The 16,740-nt window shown below is 38.1% G+C and overlaps 1 protein-coding gene across 2 annotated transcripts in view; it reads right to left on the minus strand.

The window, feature by feature from the left end:
• ENPEP (glutamyl aminopeptidase) overlaps positions 1–16,740 on the minus strand; it is a 124,957-nt gene that overhangs the window by 43,258 nt on the left and 64,959 nt on the right. For both annotated transcript variants that reach the window (XM_064285440.1, XM_010590507.3), the window contains exons 9-11: positions 15,602–15,667; positions 15,332–15,483; positions 3,867–3,946 (exon numbers count right to left, since the gene is read on the minus strand). In XM_064285440.1, the coding sequence (XP_064141510.1) occupies positions 3,867–3,946; positions 15,332–15,483; positions 15,602–15,667 (298 nt within the window). The remainder of the gene's footprint in view (positions 1–3,866; positions 3,947–15,331; positions 15,484–15,601; positions 15,668–16,740) is intronic.

A 16,740-nucleotide genomic window follows, 5' to 3' on the forward strand; every position in this document is an offset into this window, starting at 1 on the left:
ATATACACAATCTCTAAAAGTACAGCAGTATGAGGTAAGCAATCCTTTTTTAAGCAACAACATCTAAACTCTTTTGATGCGCATAGCACCTTGTCAGGGCTACGGATGCTGAGGACAAGAAATATGATGCATAGTTTGTGATTTCAAGGAGCTTATAATTTAGCTGAAAAAAAAAAAAAGAACACATGAAACTTAAACAACAAGGATGCTGTTAAAAGTATAAGGTAATAATTCAAGGACTACAAGGATCAGTGAAACCGACAACATAAAATATACCACAGAAAGTGAAAGGGGAGATTATTTGGGACAAACTATAATAGCCAGAGGTGACTTTGTGATAGAGGTCCTCTTCTTTTGTTAGACACCCATGTTTAATTTTTGTAGTGTATAAAATATCATCTACAATACAAATATAAATAAAAGACCTTAGGGGAAAGTCCCACTGTTGCCTGGGAATTTTCTAACTGATGAATCATCAAAGAAACCAAGAGAAGGGAGGGAGGGCTGGTAACCTGAGCTGGTTGTCCATTCAGTAAACTCAGGACATGTTCGTCATCTGTGCTCTGAACTGAGAGCTGAAGATGTCCTTAAACAGGAAACAGGAACTTATTGCATAGCCTAAAAATGGAGCAGGCACTTTAAAGTAGGGAGAGATGTCCAGTCTGCTTCTGGCTAAGTGGCCAGTCATGATTCTGAAGTTTCAGATAAAAGTAGATTTGTCACTAAAGCTCTGTGGACATCAGCACCTCTTCATTTGCTGGTTTATTCATTTAATCATTCAATAAACAATTATTACGTGCCTGACAGCAGTGTCTGCTGGAGATACAGAATAACAACAACAAAAAGATAAGCTCTATTTCCTTGAGGAATATTCTGTTGGGAGAGGAAACACAGATAAGTCGATAGCAAACAATGTTAAATGACAGAGGGATGGAGAAGAGCTGAACAGCTGATGAACAGGAGCTGCCTATTCTCTCACTTTTAGACTAGCTCTCTGTCCGGAACACACTTCCCCTCTATAGTTGGTCAGTCCTTTCACTCATCTAAACTCTACCTTTAGCCCCTTAACTCTTAGCCTTGATGCCTTTTCTTTAGTAACCTTCATTGAACCTTCAAGTCTGGGCTGGTGTTTCTTCAGTGAAGGCCCTTGGCACTCTGTATTACTCCACCAGGCACTCACAACACAATATTATATTTATTTGCTGACCCATTGGGATCCCCCCAGACAATAAATTCTGCAAAGATAAGGGCTGTGGGGTATTTTTTTGGAGTTTTTTGGGTTTTTTTTGCAGCATTATCTCCATGAATACCTCAGTGCCTGGCACATAAGTTAGTTCTCAATATACTTGCTTGAAGTAATTATTTAACCAATGAATTAAGAATTAAATTCATTATTCAGGATATTCTGTTTAATAGGTTCATAAAACATATTAGAACAATGTTTATTGTTGATGCTTGACTTTTTTTTTTTTATATAAAACACTTGAGTAAACTTTAGTTATCTGGAAAATTCACTTGTGTGGAAACTTCATTCCATGAAGATGCTGGGTAATTGTGTTAGGGTAGATGAATTACTTATGCTTTTAAATTTGTAAACAGCAATTCAAACAGCTGCTAAGAGGTACATTCCTCCAATCCTCAATTACTCATGGTGACCAATGGAAAAAAGATGTAGCAATAGTTAAAACAAAAACCTCCCAGTAGAATCCTGGCCTTCTTATCATGCCTTTTATCAGTGCTCTTACACAAAATTTTCAAGTGTCCTTTTTCTTGTCTTTTTCATTTTCCTTTCATAAATGTGCTTACGAGTAAGAAAATGACCAAAAGACAGACCATACACGACAGAGCTTGATACTCAAACGCAACATAAATTAAAAAACCCCACACCCAACGTAAATTACTAAAACACTATGGCTTTGACCTAGAAGTTATGGAAGAATTCAGGAGAACTGTCGACCACAAGGCTAACATAAATGTTAACCAACACAAAATTTTGTTGCAAAAGGAATCCCTGTTGAGAACAAGGGCTCCAGAAAGGAGTCTCACATCACAATGGGAAAGCTGGTAGGGTTTATACTGAAAGTAAACATTATAAAAGAGTTTAAAGTAAACGTAAAAAACAAAACAAAAAAACCTCCAATGGTTAAAAAACAAAAAAACCCAACTTCCTGGATTTACACAAAAACTTTTACACTAATGTTTATAGAAGCATTATTCACAATAGCCAAAAGGTGGAAATGATACAAATGTCTATCCACTGATGAATGGATAAACAAAATGTGGTATAGCTGCACAATGGAATATGATTCAGCAACAAAAAGATAAGAAGTGTTAACACATACAACATGCATGAATCTTATGCTAAGTGAAAGACATCATTCACGTTTATATGAAATGTCAAGAATAAGCAAATTTACAGCACAGTGGTTAAGTGATATGGTTGCTAACCAAAAGGTCGGCAGTTCAAATCCACCAGGCACTTTTTGGAAACTCTATGGGGGCGGTTCTACTCTGTCCTGTAGGGTTGCTATAAGTCAGAATCAACAGGTTGCAATGGGTTTGGGTTTTTTTTGGTATATGGACAGAAAGTAGATCAGTGGCTGCTTAGGGCTATAGGCAATAGAATAGGAGAGTAGAGGGGATGGTAGCTAAAGAGCATAGGATTTATTTTTGAGGTCATGAAAATGTTCTAAAATTGACTGTGGTGTTGGTTGCATATATCTGAGATTATACTAAAAACCACTGAATTGCATGCTTTAAATGAGTGAATTGTATAGCATGTGAATTATATTTCAATAAAGTTGTTTTAAAAAATCTACTAGAAACAGGCTATACAAGGCGAAATCATACCTAATTAATGTTTTAGAATATGTTGCAGGAGCAAATAGGCCTAAGTAAAGGATAGGTGATCTACTTTTACCCTCAAGACGCCGTATGAGTGAAAGTCCACACCAAATGTTATTCTGAAACCAAACCTTTATGGGATAGGGCAAAGAAGAGACCAGTTTATCACAGGTAAGACATGGTTTTGATACACAAGATAAAATGTTGAAAGTATAAAAATCCAAGAGTATTCTGGCATTTATGCTAAAACCTACCTTATTATTTTTTCAGCAATCTGGAGGAGAAAGTATGTGATAAGATCTCCTTGTTTTTATATAATTAATTTTTTTCAAGTAAAGACAAATCAATGGAGATTGAAAACAGAAATATATTTCAAGTCAATTTAAGTGAGCAGAACAGTCACAGCTGAATTCTAACACAGGCAAGTATCAAGAAATTCATTAAGGGATTATTTCAAAAATATATAATAGATATCAAAAGTACCTTGAACCTTGAGTTATTGGTGAAAAATAAGAAAAGATAATTTAGAGTCATTAAGAAATCGTTCTTGTCATGTGGATTTGGAGCAATGATTGATCTAATGTAATGTCAGCCTTTGAAAAGCAAATTCAACGGCTTCCTTACATAAAGCAAAAAGAAAAGAAACGAAGCAAAGAAGGCAGGGAAGGAGAGAGAGAAAAGAAAGAGGAAGAGAGAAATAAAGGAAGGAAGGATAAGAAGGAGAGAGGGAGGAAAGGAAAGAAGAAAACTTGTACATTATTCTTCTAATGACTGGTATGTGGTTCATTTTTTTTGGATATAGTACTTATTAATGGGTCAGTCATGGTAAACCATTAAAAAGAATATCTCAAGATAGAAAAGTTACTCATTATTGTAGGTAAAGTTTTGGAATCATCAATAAATTATTTGAGGTCTACTTTAGCTGTAATTTACCCAGTTCCAGCTTTATTTTTGCTTCTTCGTACTTACATTAAAGTAGTACATTAATTCAAAGAAGAAACAAATGAATTGCTGATATTTACCTTCTTTTTCTGACCTGTTGTAGACCGTAATATCTGATAGATTATCTTCAGTCCACTTAATTGGAATATTCCATGTGTAACTAAAATTTTTAAGAAAGAAAAAATTAAATTTTATTCTGAAATCTTAAAAAAAAACAGTAAAAATAAAAAGTCATAGAGAAGCATATTTTCCTTGTAGGTGATCATCCTATGTATAAAAAAAAAAATTTATGTATATAGTACACAATTAATAGAGTTAACACAACACTCCATAGTGATCAGGATAAGCCATGTAACTGCTCTCAATTTCTATAGATCTATAAAATGTAGAACTTTACACCAAAAGATTAGCTATGAACGAAGAAGATTATTTCAATTAAATGCCTTGAGGTTTTGGAATAAAGATATTGCATAAATATAGCACAGTATATTATAATATTCAGCATTCATACGCCTGCTTGCACATACTCTAATATAGTATACTTTCCTTCAAGGAACGCAAAGCATTTTTGGTATTCAGAAATACTCTGAAGAAAATAACACATTTTAGAAATCATATTAAAATTATACTACTACCACCATTCCCCAAAGCTTCTCATGGTCTACTGTAAATAAATACCTCTTATTGAGAATCATGTTAACCAGTGTGCTGCAAAGGGAAAAATCACCAAGGAGGCATGTTTCAGGGTTTTACAACTTTTGTTCTCTTTAGCTACTTAGTATCTCCTTGTGGGTGGAGAGGGGAGAAGGCAGGGTTTTTTTTTTTTTGTTTTAGTTTTGTATTTTATCTAATATATACTTAATATTTTCATCTTGAAATCTTGTAAAAGAGGTCTTAGATGTCTTTTTGATCCTTTGTTCCCATGTCATCTCATATTGGTCAGAAATAACAGGAAATCTAGAGGGAAGATGAATCTATGTACCATTGGCTGGTTTAGGCTTCAGCTCAAAGTTGGCCTTGTTTTTCTCTATCTGTGATCCTTTAAGTCCCTAACAGGGAATGAGAGTTGACATTTCTACTTTTCAAGATACAATAAGAACTATGTAATCAGGGAGAACATATTTTTTGCTATCTATATGGCAGTATTAATCCTTTGTTTTATAACTATGAAAATGTTTTATAGGATTGAGTTTTTACTGTCTCCCTAAGATATTTTATTGTGGTGCAATGTTTTTGGCTGTAAGTTTCACAGAGCCATTACGTAAATTGTGTCTTGGGTCCTCTAGCAGACACCATCAGTGCTCCACCCTTATCCCTCAGTACCATTTGTCATTTTCATGCTCTGGACCCCAGTCAGCACTTGCATCTCTCCTTCAGAGGACTGTCCTAAGCTGCCTGAGCAAGGACAGCCTGAAAAGCCTGGGAATTTACATCTTCCTGGATGCTGCCCTTAGCCAATGGCAATGGGTGCTGGAGTCTCTTCTGGCTTCCTTGACCCCATCAATGGGGACCACTCTGAAGTGCAATCTGCATTGTGTCCTGAACTTGCCTGCAGGACTGAGGTGAAGTTACCCTCTATAGGACCTGCTTGATATTGCACCTTTACTGGGCTTCCTTCCTTGCCTTGGCCCACTCCCTCCTCCCTCATCTTTCCTAGAAACATTTCCTCCTAAATCACTTTCCTTTGCTTGAGTAATCATCTCAAGGTCCACTTCTAGGGAAGCCAACCTAAGAGAGTCCCCTTGCATTTTCTCAAAAAATAGACAAAGATGCATTTTTTAAAAGTCATTTCCTACCTACGTATTTCATTGTTTCTTATATTACTGCCCTGCGGATTTGGTACTACCAGGTAGACTACCATTTCATTTCTCCTCACCCTTCCCCAGTGCCAGCCTGACTGAAACAACAGAGCATGCAGCGTCTGTCTGCCTTGTGTACACAGTTAGGGTTGCACATTTTGGCTATCCACTCTACAACATGGTTTCTGGGACTACACTGTGCCTAAAGGCGGGGATGAGATATATTACACTAAGATCATGTACAAAAATACTTCTTGGAGGCCTTCAAGAGCATCATGAAACAGAAATGATAGGATGGTTGTAGACATGTAATTTTATAGTTTTTAAGGTCACTTATAGTGTCTAATCTGATTTAATCTGAGTAAAATAACAAACCTGAGGATATAAAATGATGTCAAGAAATGAAAATCACATAAAGTCAATGACAGTCGTCTTTACGTTAGCTAAAATTCAGAAGTATCAGACCTCACTGTTTAAAGTGCATTTCACTATTTTTACAGCTCTCTGAGGATGATGACTCTGGTTGCCCCAAGGGAACATACTGGCTCCCATTCTTCTGCATGTTCATGCCGAGGGAACCATCAAAGGCATGTAAGTTCACCCTGTAGAGGAATCCCCCCCCGCCCCCGCCCCCGCCCATGGAGACATGAAATAGGCCCTTTTCTAAGAGATGGTCAAGACCAAAGTGTTAAAACAATAACACTTAAGTCTGTGCCATTTGGGTTATAACTAGGCTCTGGTCATTAAGAATTCCCTAATCTTGGCATATTGAAGCAGTGAGAACATAATTAAAGGAGGCTACTCAGCTCATAGGAGTCCCTGCGTGATGCAAATTGTTAAGCACTGGACTACTAACTGGAAGGTTGGAGCTTAAAGCTCACCCAGAGGCACCTGGAAAGAAAGGCCTGACATCTGCTTAGAAAGGTCACCGCCTTGCAAACGCCACGGAATGCAGCTCTACTTTGCACACTTGGAGTCGCCATGAACCGAATTGTTTTTAGACCTGATGATAAAATATTTCACTTGGTAGTAAGTTTTTTTGCTGTGGGATAGAGGAATTAATAAACAAGGAGTAGCTAAAAAAGTCCAATCCCAATAATTTTAAAAACTGTGCTATGTCTGTGGCTTAGCAAATCACTGAACATATAAGACAGGAGGAAACAATTACTGTGAAACTTTCCCTGTGGAAGCTTGTTTCATAAGAGTAAAATATGTATTTTTTTTTAAAAATTTAATATCCAAAGAATTTATTGGCAGTATTAAATATGGCCAATCTAATTTGCTAGAACATAAAACCATGACTATAAAAGAATGAGTTTATAGTTGGTAACAGAATCACAGAAACTATTATATTGATTCTTGTAATTGAGTTATTATCTGAAAAAAAAAAATCAGATCCATGCTTCTCATCATCCATCATGAAGAGAAAAAAGTGAAAAACAAAGAGATTTTCTCCATCATACTCTTTTCAAAGTAAAGGTAATGCAGAAGTATAGACATACACTCCCTGACTGATTTTTTTTTAATTGTAACAAAGCATTTGCCATTCAAATATTTTTCACATGTACAAGTCAGTGACATAATTATGTTTGTCCATCATGCTGTGTGACTGTCAGCTCTATCCATTTCCATGCTTTTCTATCACCCTCGACAGAAGCTCAGTGCCCCCTAAGCAATGAGTCCCCTTCCCCTGTCCTCATCCCTGGTAACCACTAATAAACTTTGGTCTCTATACACTTGCCTATTCTAGATATTTCAGGTGAGTGGGATCATACAATATTTGTTCTTTTGTGATTGACTTATTTCACTCAGCATAATGCACTCAAGTTTCATCCTTGTTGTGGCATGGAGCAGGATTTCATTTCACCATGACTGAGTAATATTCCGTTGTATGTATATACCACATTTTGTCTATCCAGTCGTCCATTTGGGTTGTTTTCATCTTTTGGCTATTGTGAATAGTGCCGCAATGAACATTTGTGTATAAAGATCTGTTTGTGTTCCTGCTTTCAATTCTTTGGGATATATTTCTAGACGTAGAATTGCCAGATCATCTGGTAATTCTAGGAGCCCTGGTGGTGCAGCGGTTTGATCATTGCTGCTAACTAAAAGGCTGGCAGTTCAAATCCACCAACCTCTCCTTGGAAACCCTATGGGGCAGCTCTACTCTGTCCTATAGGGTCGCTATGAGTCGGAATCAACTAGACAGCAACGGGATGGAAATTCTATGTTTAACTTTTTGGGGAACCACCAAACTGTTTTCTACAGTGGCTGTACCATTTTACAATCCCACCAGAAATGGATAAGGGTTCGAATTTCTCTAGATCCTTGCCAACACCTGTTGTTTTCTGGTGGTTTTTATTGTTGTTGTCATTTTTATCACAACCATCTTAGTGTGTGAAGTGATATTTCATAGGAGCTTTGATTTGCATTTCTCTAATGACTAATTGGGTTTTTTTTGGGGGGGGTTTAATGACTAATGATGCTGTGCATCTTTTCATGTGCTTGCTGGCCATTTGTATTTCTTCTTTGGTGCAGTGTCTACTTAAGTTCTTTGTCTATTTTTTTTGGGGGGGGCGTTGGGTTGTTTGTCTTTTTGTTGTTGAGTTGTAGGAGTTTGTTACATATTCTGGATATTAAACCCTTATCAGCCAAGCAGTTGAAAGCCAGTCAGTTTCCTTGGGGGTGTGGCCTACATCATATAAAAATATGTAAACCAAAACCCACTGCTGTCGAGTCGATTCTGATTCATAGCGACCCTGTATGACAGAGTAGAACTGTCCCATAGAGTTTCCAAGGAGCGCCTGGTGGATTTGAACTGCCGACCTCTTGGTTAGCAGCTGTAGCACCTCACCACTACGCCACCAGGGTTTCCATATGTATATATCTGGCAAAGATCTTTCTGGATCCTGCATTGGACTCATCATCATCTGACTTCTGGTTCTTGGGACGTGAGCCAGCAGCCTGATGCCTGACCTGCAGATCTTAGGATTCGTCAGCTGGTGCAGCCACATGAGTCAGGAGAAGCCTCCAGCCTGGCGCCTGACCCACAGACTTGAGACTTGCCAGCCTCCACAACTGTATTGGTTTTGCTCCTCTAGAGAACCCAGCCCAAGACACTTGGTTAAATTTATTCCTAGATATTTTAGTCTTTAGATTGTTTTGTAAATTGAATTGTTTCCTTAATTTTCTTTTCAGATTGCTCATTGCTGATGTATAAAAACCCAGCCGGCTTTGTGTGTTGACCTTGTATCCTGCCACTTTGCTGAACTAATTTATTGGCTCTAATAGCTTTCTTGCAGATTCTTTGGGGTCTTCTATGTATGGGATCATGCCAACTGTGAATAGAAATACTTTTACTTCTTCCTTCCCAATATGGATATATTTATTTATAATATAAATATTGAGTAGCAATATTTATAATATTGAATAGCAGTGGTGAGAGTGGGTATCCTTGTCTTGTTTTGAAGGAGAAAAGTCTCAGTCTTTCTCCACTGAGTATGATGTTAGTTTGGGGTTTTTCATAAATGTCCTTTATCAAATTGCAGATTTCTCTTTTACTCCTGGATTGCTGAGTGTTTTGATCACAAAAAGGTGTTGGATTTTGTCAAATGCCACTTCTGCATAGATTGAGGTGATCATGTGGTTCTTTTCTTTTGTTCTATTAATGTAGTATATTACATTGGTTGATTTTCTAACGTTGAAACGTTCTTGTATTTCTGGGACAAATCTACTTGATCATGGTGTGTAATCCTTTCAGTAAGCTTTTGGATTTGGTTTGCTAGTATTTCGTTGAGGATTTTTACATCTATATTCATAAGGGATATTGGTCTGTAGTTATGTTTTCTTGTGGTGTCTTTGGCTGTCATTTGAAAATAATGCTAGTGTTGCAGAATGAGTTAGGAAGTGTTCCTTCTCCTTTTATTTTTTGGAAAAGTTTAAGAAGGACTGGGGGTCCCTTCTATAAATGTGTGGTAGAATTCCCCAGTGATGCCATTTGGTCCAGGACTTTTATTTTGTGAGAGGTTTTTGATTATGGATTCAACCTCTTCATTTGTTATAGTTTTGTTGACATATTCTATTTCTTCTTGAGTCAATGTAGGATGTTTATGTGTTTCTAGGAATTCTTCCATTTCATCTGTGCTATCTAATTTAATAATACCAATATTAATAAGGAGCCCTGGTGACATAGGTTAAGAGCTTGGCGGCTAACCCAAAGGTCGGCAGTTCAAATCCACCAACTGCTCCTTGGAAATTCTATGGGGGCAGTTCTACTCTGTTCTCTAGGGTCACTATGAGTCAGAATTGACTCGACAACAATGGGTTTAATACTAATAAAGGAGCCATGGTTGTGCAGTGGTTAAGGTTGACGTTTCCCAAAGGCCAGGCAGGTCATGGGCCTGAACAAGGTGAGCACCATTGCCTTCCTTGCCACTTCTCCCATTCTGGTACCAACCAGCATCTTGGAAGTAGCTAATTTAATATTGTGAGTGCTCTTCATTCTCTGATACCTTGAATAGAAAAGCACTTTGGCAATTCAAGCTTCTTCATGTGACTTAGTTCCCAAAGTCCTCAACTGGAAGCCAGAAAACAGGTTCTGTTACCTATCTCTTAGAGTCCATATCATAAAGTGTGTCTATAGAAAGCTTTCAGTTCTCTAGAAACACGGTTATGACCACTACAGAACAAGATGAGAACGATGCTCTCAAAGGAGATTGTCCCTGGCAAATTTATCTGACTGAATTCCCTGCACATTGTTCATACTTTGAGATTTGGGAAATTTTAGCTTAGCCAAATCTTTGGAGCATCTGCCACACCCCTCCAGCCCATGGCCACTCTCCTAGTCCAGGCCCATCAACTCTCCCAGATCTCACTGCACCACAGTTCTAACTGGTCCCCCTGCTCCCACCCTTGCCCCAGCCCCCAACTGATCCAGTTTCCACAGTGCAGCCAGAGGGGGACTTTGAAAAATGCGAATGAGCTCATGTCAATTATCTACTCGAAATCTTTTAATTTGCACATTATAGTCCAAATCTTTAACTTGGTCTTCATAACCTGGTCCCTGCCCTCCTCACTCACTTCATTTCCCCTTCCCCTCTTCCCAGCAACTCTCTGCTGTCCAGTTTCTTGGAGCCCAACTGCCTGAGTTCAAATCAAGTCTCTATCACTCACTAACTATGTGACCTTAAGCAAGTTACTTAGCCACTCTGCTTCAATTTCCTCATCTACTATAAGAAAATACATTCAAATTGCTTAATTAGTGTCTGTCATATTGTACATCCTCAATAAGTGTTCCATATTATTTACATGTACAATGCTCTTTCTTAACAGTGAGGCTTTCATACATGTTAATTTCCATTTTGAACATCCTTATGCACTAGCTCTCCCTTCCCATTTGCTGAATTTAAATGTCACTTTCTCAGGAAGGTTTGGGGTTTCTCAGGAAAGTCTTCTGTGACCCTTTGTACCCCACCAATAAATTCAGGTACTGTTATGGACTGAACCATGTCCCCCCAAAATACGTGTTTCAATATTAACTCCTTATTTTTGAAGGCTGTCCCATTTGAGAATAAGGTTTTCTTTGATATGTTAATAGGGTAATATCAGTGTAGGCTGTGTCTTAAACTAATCACTTTTCAGATATAAAAAGAGAAGATTAAGCACAGAAGCAAGCAAGCACAGATGGGGGAAAACAGATGCTATGTCTCATGAAGATCACCAAGAAACTAAGGAACAGAAGCTAGAAAGAGGAAAGGACCGTCCCCCAGAGTTGACACAGACAGAAAGCCTTTCCCTAGAGCTGGTGCCATTTGGGCTTCTAGCCTCCTAACCCTGTAAGAAAATAAATTTCTCTTTGTTAAAGTCACCCACTTGGGGGTATTTCTGTGAAGACAGGTACCCCTCTGAAACATCTTCTTAACACCCTATAATTCTCCTTCCTCCTCTTATCCTAATTGCTACTGAATAATTGGTCTTGTGATGATTTATAAGGATGTGACTATAAAACAAGGTGAACGAGATCATTAAGAAAGAGACAAAGAAGGTGAAGGGTCTCTTTGGTGAAAATTAGGCCAGGGAGATTAGAGGCCACCTGTGGTGGGAGGTGGGTACAAAATTCTCTCTACTTGGATTAAGTGTTAGGCCTCCCTGAGTGGCACACACAGTTAGGCTCTGGACTACTAGCCAAAAGGTTGGTGTTTCAAACCTATCCAGAGATGTTTAAGAAGACAGGCCTGGGAATCTGCTTCAGAAAGGTCGTAGCCTTGAAAACCTTATGGAGAAGTTCTAGTCTGCATATATGGGGTTACCATGAGTTGGAATCACTTGACAGTAACAAACAACCACAACACAACAGATACAATGTTAAAAAGCTGAGATAGGACAATAAAAACTAGGCATAGGTGAAATTAGAACAGTATCTAGGGGACCAGGGATACACTGTTGCTCCTATTTAGGCAGGATCCTCTTTAGGAGAGGGCTCAGCTGGGTAATCTGGGGCTGGGCTAGAATCACCAAAGTGGTACATCCAGGTTCCTGTGCTCACCCTCATGGGCTTGAGATTCAGAGAACTTGATTTTGTTCCCTTCAATTGGGAGTGGCTGTAAACAAAAATAACTAGTTATAAAAAAAAAAAGAAATGAATATACTATTAAAACTTTTCATCGCTCATCTGTCAGTTTGCCGTACTGTCATGGCTTATTGCTTGTTTATTTGTTTGAAAAGGACCCCCCTCAGGTTGGAAGGAAGTCAAATCATGATTGGGGAAGAGCTGCCTCCTCAAAGTAGAGCCGACCTCAATGATGTGAATAGAATAAAGGTTTTGGAGCCTTCATTTGCTGATCTGAAGGACATCATGCTTGGTAAAGTAGGAAGACCCTCAATGAGATGGTTTGACACAGTGGCTTTAACAATGAGCTCAAATATAGCATCAATTGTGAGGATAGCACAGGACCGGGCAGTGTTTTGTTCTGTTGTGTACTGGCCGCTACAGGTCAGAACTGACTCAATGGCACCTAACAACGACAGCAAAATTAAAACTTTTGGACAAGTTGTATTCATATAGGTGTGGTAAGTTTTTAAATCTTTGCTTTGTTGTGTATGCTGTATAGCTTTCACAATATTTGAAATGTTTTTAAAAATCTGGCAAATTAGAGAAAATGGCATACCGATTTGAAATTTTAATTGAAATACTTAGAAAACCTTAACTTAGAAGTCATGTTTAAATGTCTGCAAAAATCTGATTTTGTAAGCTTAAATGTTTGATTTTTAACATATTGAAAATGCCCATGAAATCTGATATGGTGTATTTATGAGTTTTAATTTGGTAGATTTATAAAAATGTATCAGAATATTTTTTTAAAAAATTAGATTTATAAATCTGTTTCTTTAGATATTTAGATGTCTGTATTTTTAATTTATAAATAGAATTGAATAAAATTTTAAGCAGTAATGTTTAGAAGAATTTCATTAAATTTATAAGTTTTTTTTAATAAAGGACACATGAAAAGTAATTTGATTGATTTACTTCATAAATGCTGTTCAGGAGAATTTAATTTTGTGAAAATTTAAAATAAATGTGTCATTAAGCAAATACCTGAAAAGCTAGTTTGGGAAGTCACAGTCTCTTTCTCCACCTTCCCAGAGGCCAGTCCCACTCTCAGAGGCAACCCCTTTTAAGTGTTTCTGTCTTTATTTCTTCTGATATCTAACACTGTAACTCTAAATACCTCTCTTTCTTGATTTAGACAATATTTAGGAAAGAGCGTCATTTAACTTACTTATACTACTTAAAAAAATTTTTTTTTTTTTTTATCCAAGAAGTCAGCAGTCCGAATCCGCCAGGCGCTCCTTGGAAACTCTATGGGGCAGTTCTACTCTGTTCTGTAGGGTCGCCGTGAGTCGGAATTGACTCAATGGCAGTGGGTTTGGTTTTTATACTACTTATACTACTTTCAGAAACCCTGATGGCATAGTGGTTAAGCGTTATGGCTGTTAATCAAAAGGTCGGCAGTTCAAATCCACCAGGCTCTCCTACTGGGGCAGCTCTACTTTGTCCTATAGAGTGGCTATGAATCGGAATCAACTCGATGGCTATGGATATACTACTTTCTGTTCCAATACAGAAAAACAATTATTTGTTCTATAGGATATATTTTTTTCTTTAAATAATACACTGATAATGCGATTTCTTGTTTCATAAATTTTTAACATGTGTATATTCAGTGGAGTGCTGGTAAATGCATAACAACTGGCTCTCAGGGAGGGAAAGCATAGTGTTTGCCAATTTCTATATAACTGAAACCACTGTAACCAGTTTCAAGCTACCAGTGTAACAAGGGGTTGGGAAGAGAGCCGGCTACAGCACACCACTGAATTAGTGTCTGTACACCTTCTTCTACCTTTTCTCCTCCTTCTACCTCTTTTCTCTGCCAGCTACGTTTTCCCTGTTACAATGCCAAGCTTGTTCATATTTATAATCTATTCTGCCACCACAGCAAAATTTTACATATGTTATCCATTGGTGACTATAAAAGTTATATTTTGGAGTTATATTTTTTTCTCTGTGGTCAGATTTCATGGCCCTTAAGCCACTCAAATAAAAGTTTCCCTAACATCGGGGTCAGATGGATTCCTTTTTCTTGTACTTTCAGAGTTCTTTTTTATTCTGTTTGTCCTTTTCCAAGACTTTCTGCTCTTGTTTAATGAGTACAATAGCATCTTTGATCTCTGACTATATTACATACGTTTGTTTCCTCAATTATGTTTCCTTTAGGGTCATTATTTTTCTTTGTTCACATGACATTTTATCTCTTATGCTTCTAGATTTTTTTCATATGTCATGTGATCCTTGACTTTCCATTCATATTTAAGAAAGAAGGACTAAACTGATGCATTTCAGTGGCTGGTATGTAATTCGTCTGTGTTTGAGAAAGGAACTGTACTTTTGAGACAGGCTTCTGTGCAGAATGGGAAGTCTGACCGGGAGCTCTGCACATGTATGGGGGTGGGCTGGTAGCCCACCCATCCCACAAATGTCACAATGAGGAAGGCTTTACTCTGGGGGTCCCAACTAAATGGAAATTCTTGGCTCTCCTCAGCTGTTTAATTTCTTTAGAAAAAAAAAAAAATTCCCTCTGGAGTGTTGCTTGGGGTAAATGCCAGACTCCTGGGAGCTCTGTGCAGAAGGAGTGGGAGTGGTTGAAGAAAAGGTGGAGTTAGAAGGGTGTCTGACTGGTGTAATTGTTCTAAGTCTAGACTTCAAATGAATTGCCCTGTTTTCAGCCTCACTTCTCACTCTTGCCCTCCACTCTTCAGGCTGACATGGCCCAGGGATAGGGAAGATCATCTCCCACCTCCACCTCAAGGATCCTTACTATTAAGTGGCTGCATCTTCCTCAGTTTGTCTTCTCTCTCATTATTTCTCCTTTTGCTTTTTTCTTCTAGAATTCTAGGATGCATATGGTTTCTCCCCTTTATCTCCTTCACTCTTGAGGGTTTATTACCTTTAGTAATTCTATTCCTTTATGCCATGATATCTTGGAAGAACAGGGCATGGAACATGTGCTCAGTCCACCGTTTTGAACCTGGAGACCACTCAGCTATTTCCTAATCCGTTTTTCCCTAAAGGCATTGTTCCTTCATACTCTCATCCATCAAACATATATCCAAGAGGAAGATCTAAAGCAAGTGACCAGTACTTCCACCAAGTTTCTTCTTCCCTCTTGAAATGCATTAAAGAGCCTTACCCAAAATCTGAATGTGGTTCGGAAGCATTAGCTTTTGAGTCCAACAGAAAACGCTTCTGTGCGACGTTCCTCGTATTGTGCACATTAAGCACAGGATAACCCATCTGTTTAGTCCAGGTGTCCATTACTTCCTTCACTGGTAGATCACTTGCCTAACATTTTAAAAACATGGAGATTAATTAACTAATAAGGGAAGCAAAAGGACATTATAATCAGATGAAAAAGTGATTGGTAGGAGCGAATAATATTTGGAGGCATACTTTTCTTTACCTCTTCCAGTGCTTCCCAAAAATCTGATGTCTTTGCATTCTTGAATTTAAATCTTGCCAAATATATCTGTTTGTAAAAGATAATAAGTATTTTAAATGTCAATGTTTGCTTTTCTCCTACTTGCACAACATGAGCAGAACTCCTACTCATCTTTCATTCTGATGTGTAGTAATAGCTGGTCTACCTAAAATGAAAATCAAATGACACACTGTGTGCAAAACACTTTGTAAACTCTAAAAACACTGTACAAATAGTGTTTTATTTGTAAAGCATAATGGATATTTTTTTCCAGATCAATATGATATGTTTGTTCTTTTTTTTTTTTTTTTGGTCTAATGGAATTGCAACCAAAAAAGGGAAAAAGTTTAATTCTTTGGGGACGGGTAATATAGGATACTTAAGAGCAGTCAGGTACTCAGCAAGCAGTCAGCAGACCATAAATATTTTCGATCCATTGACTTTGAAGAAACAAACAAAAAAACCAAATTAGTTGTTGACTCGATCCTGACTCATGGCAACCTCATGTGTGTAGAGTGGAATTGCTCTATGGAGTTTTTAAGGCTGTGATCTTTTAGAAATAGATCACCAGGCCTTTCTTCCAAGGCACTCCTGGATGGGTTTGAACTGCCAACCTCTTGGTTAGTAGTCGAGTGTTTAACTGTTTGTGCCACCCAGGGACTCCTGACTATGACAAACCAAAACCAAATAAAACCCACTGCCGCCGAGTTGATTCCGACTCATGGTGACCCTATAGGACAAAATAGAACTGCCACACAGGGTTTCCAAGGAGCAGCTGGTGAATTCGAACTGCTGACCTCTTGGTCAGCAGCCACAGCGCTTAACCACTGCACCAACAGGGCTCCTTGACTCTGACAAGAGGTCCATAATTCTTTGATCTTTACTTGGTGGCATTAAACTGCTCACCGTTGGCTGCATCCTCTACCTTCATTGGGCTTTCTCATCTCAGACACTAGGTGGCGCCATCACACATGGGTGACTATAGTGATGATGCAAAGACAAAACAGGTGAAATTGGCTCTAAGCCATGGGCTAGCAAATTTATTACATAAAAAGCTAGAAAGTAAATGCTTTAGGCTTTGTGACCATATAGTTTTTATCATAACCACTCAGCTCTGCCTT

The sequence above is a fragment of the Loxodonta africana genome, chromosome 5 (genome assembly GCF_030014295.1).
Source record: "Loxodonta africana isolate mLoxAfr1 chromosome 5, mLoxAfr1.hap2, whole genome shotgun sequence".
Taxonomy (NCBI): domain Eukaryota; kingdom Metazoa; phylum Chordata; class Mammalia; order Proboscidea; family Elephantidae; genus Loxodonta; species Loxodonta africana.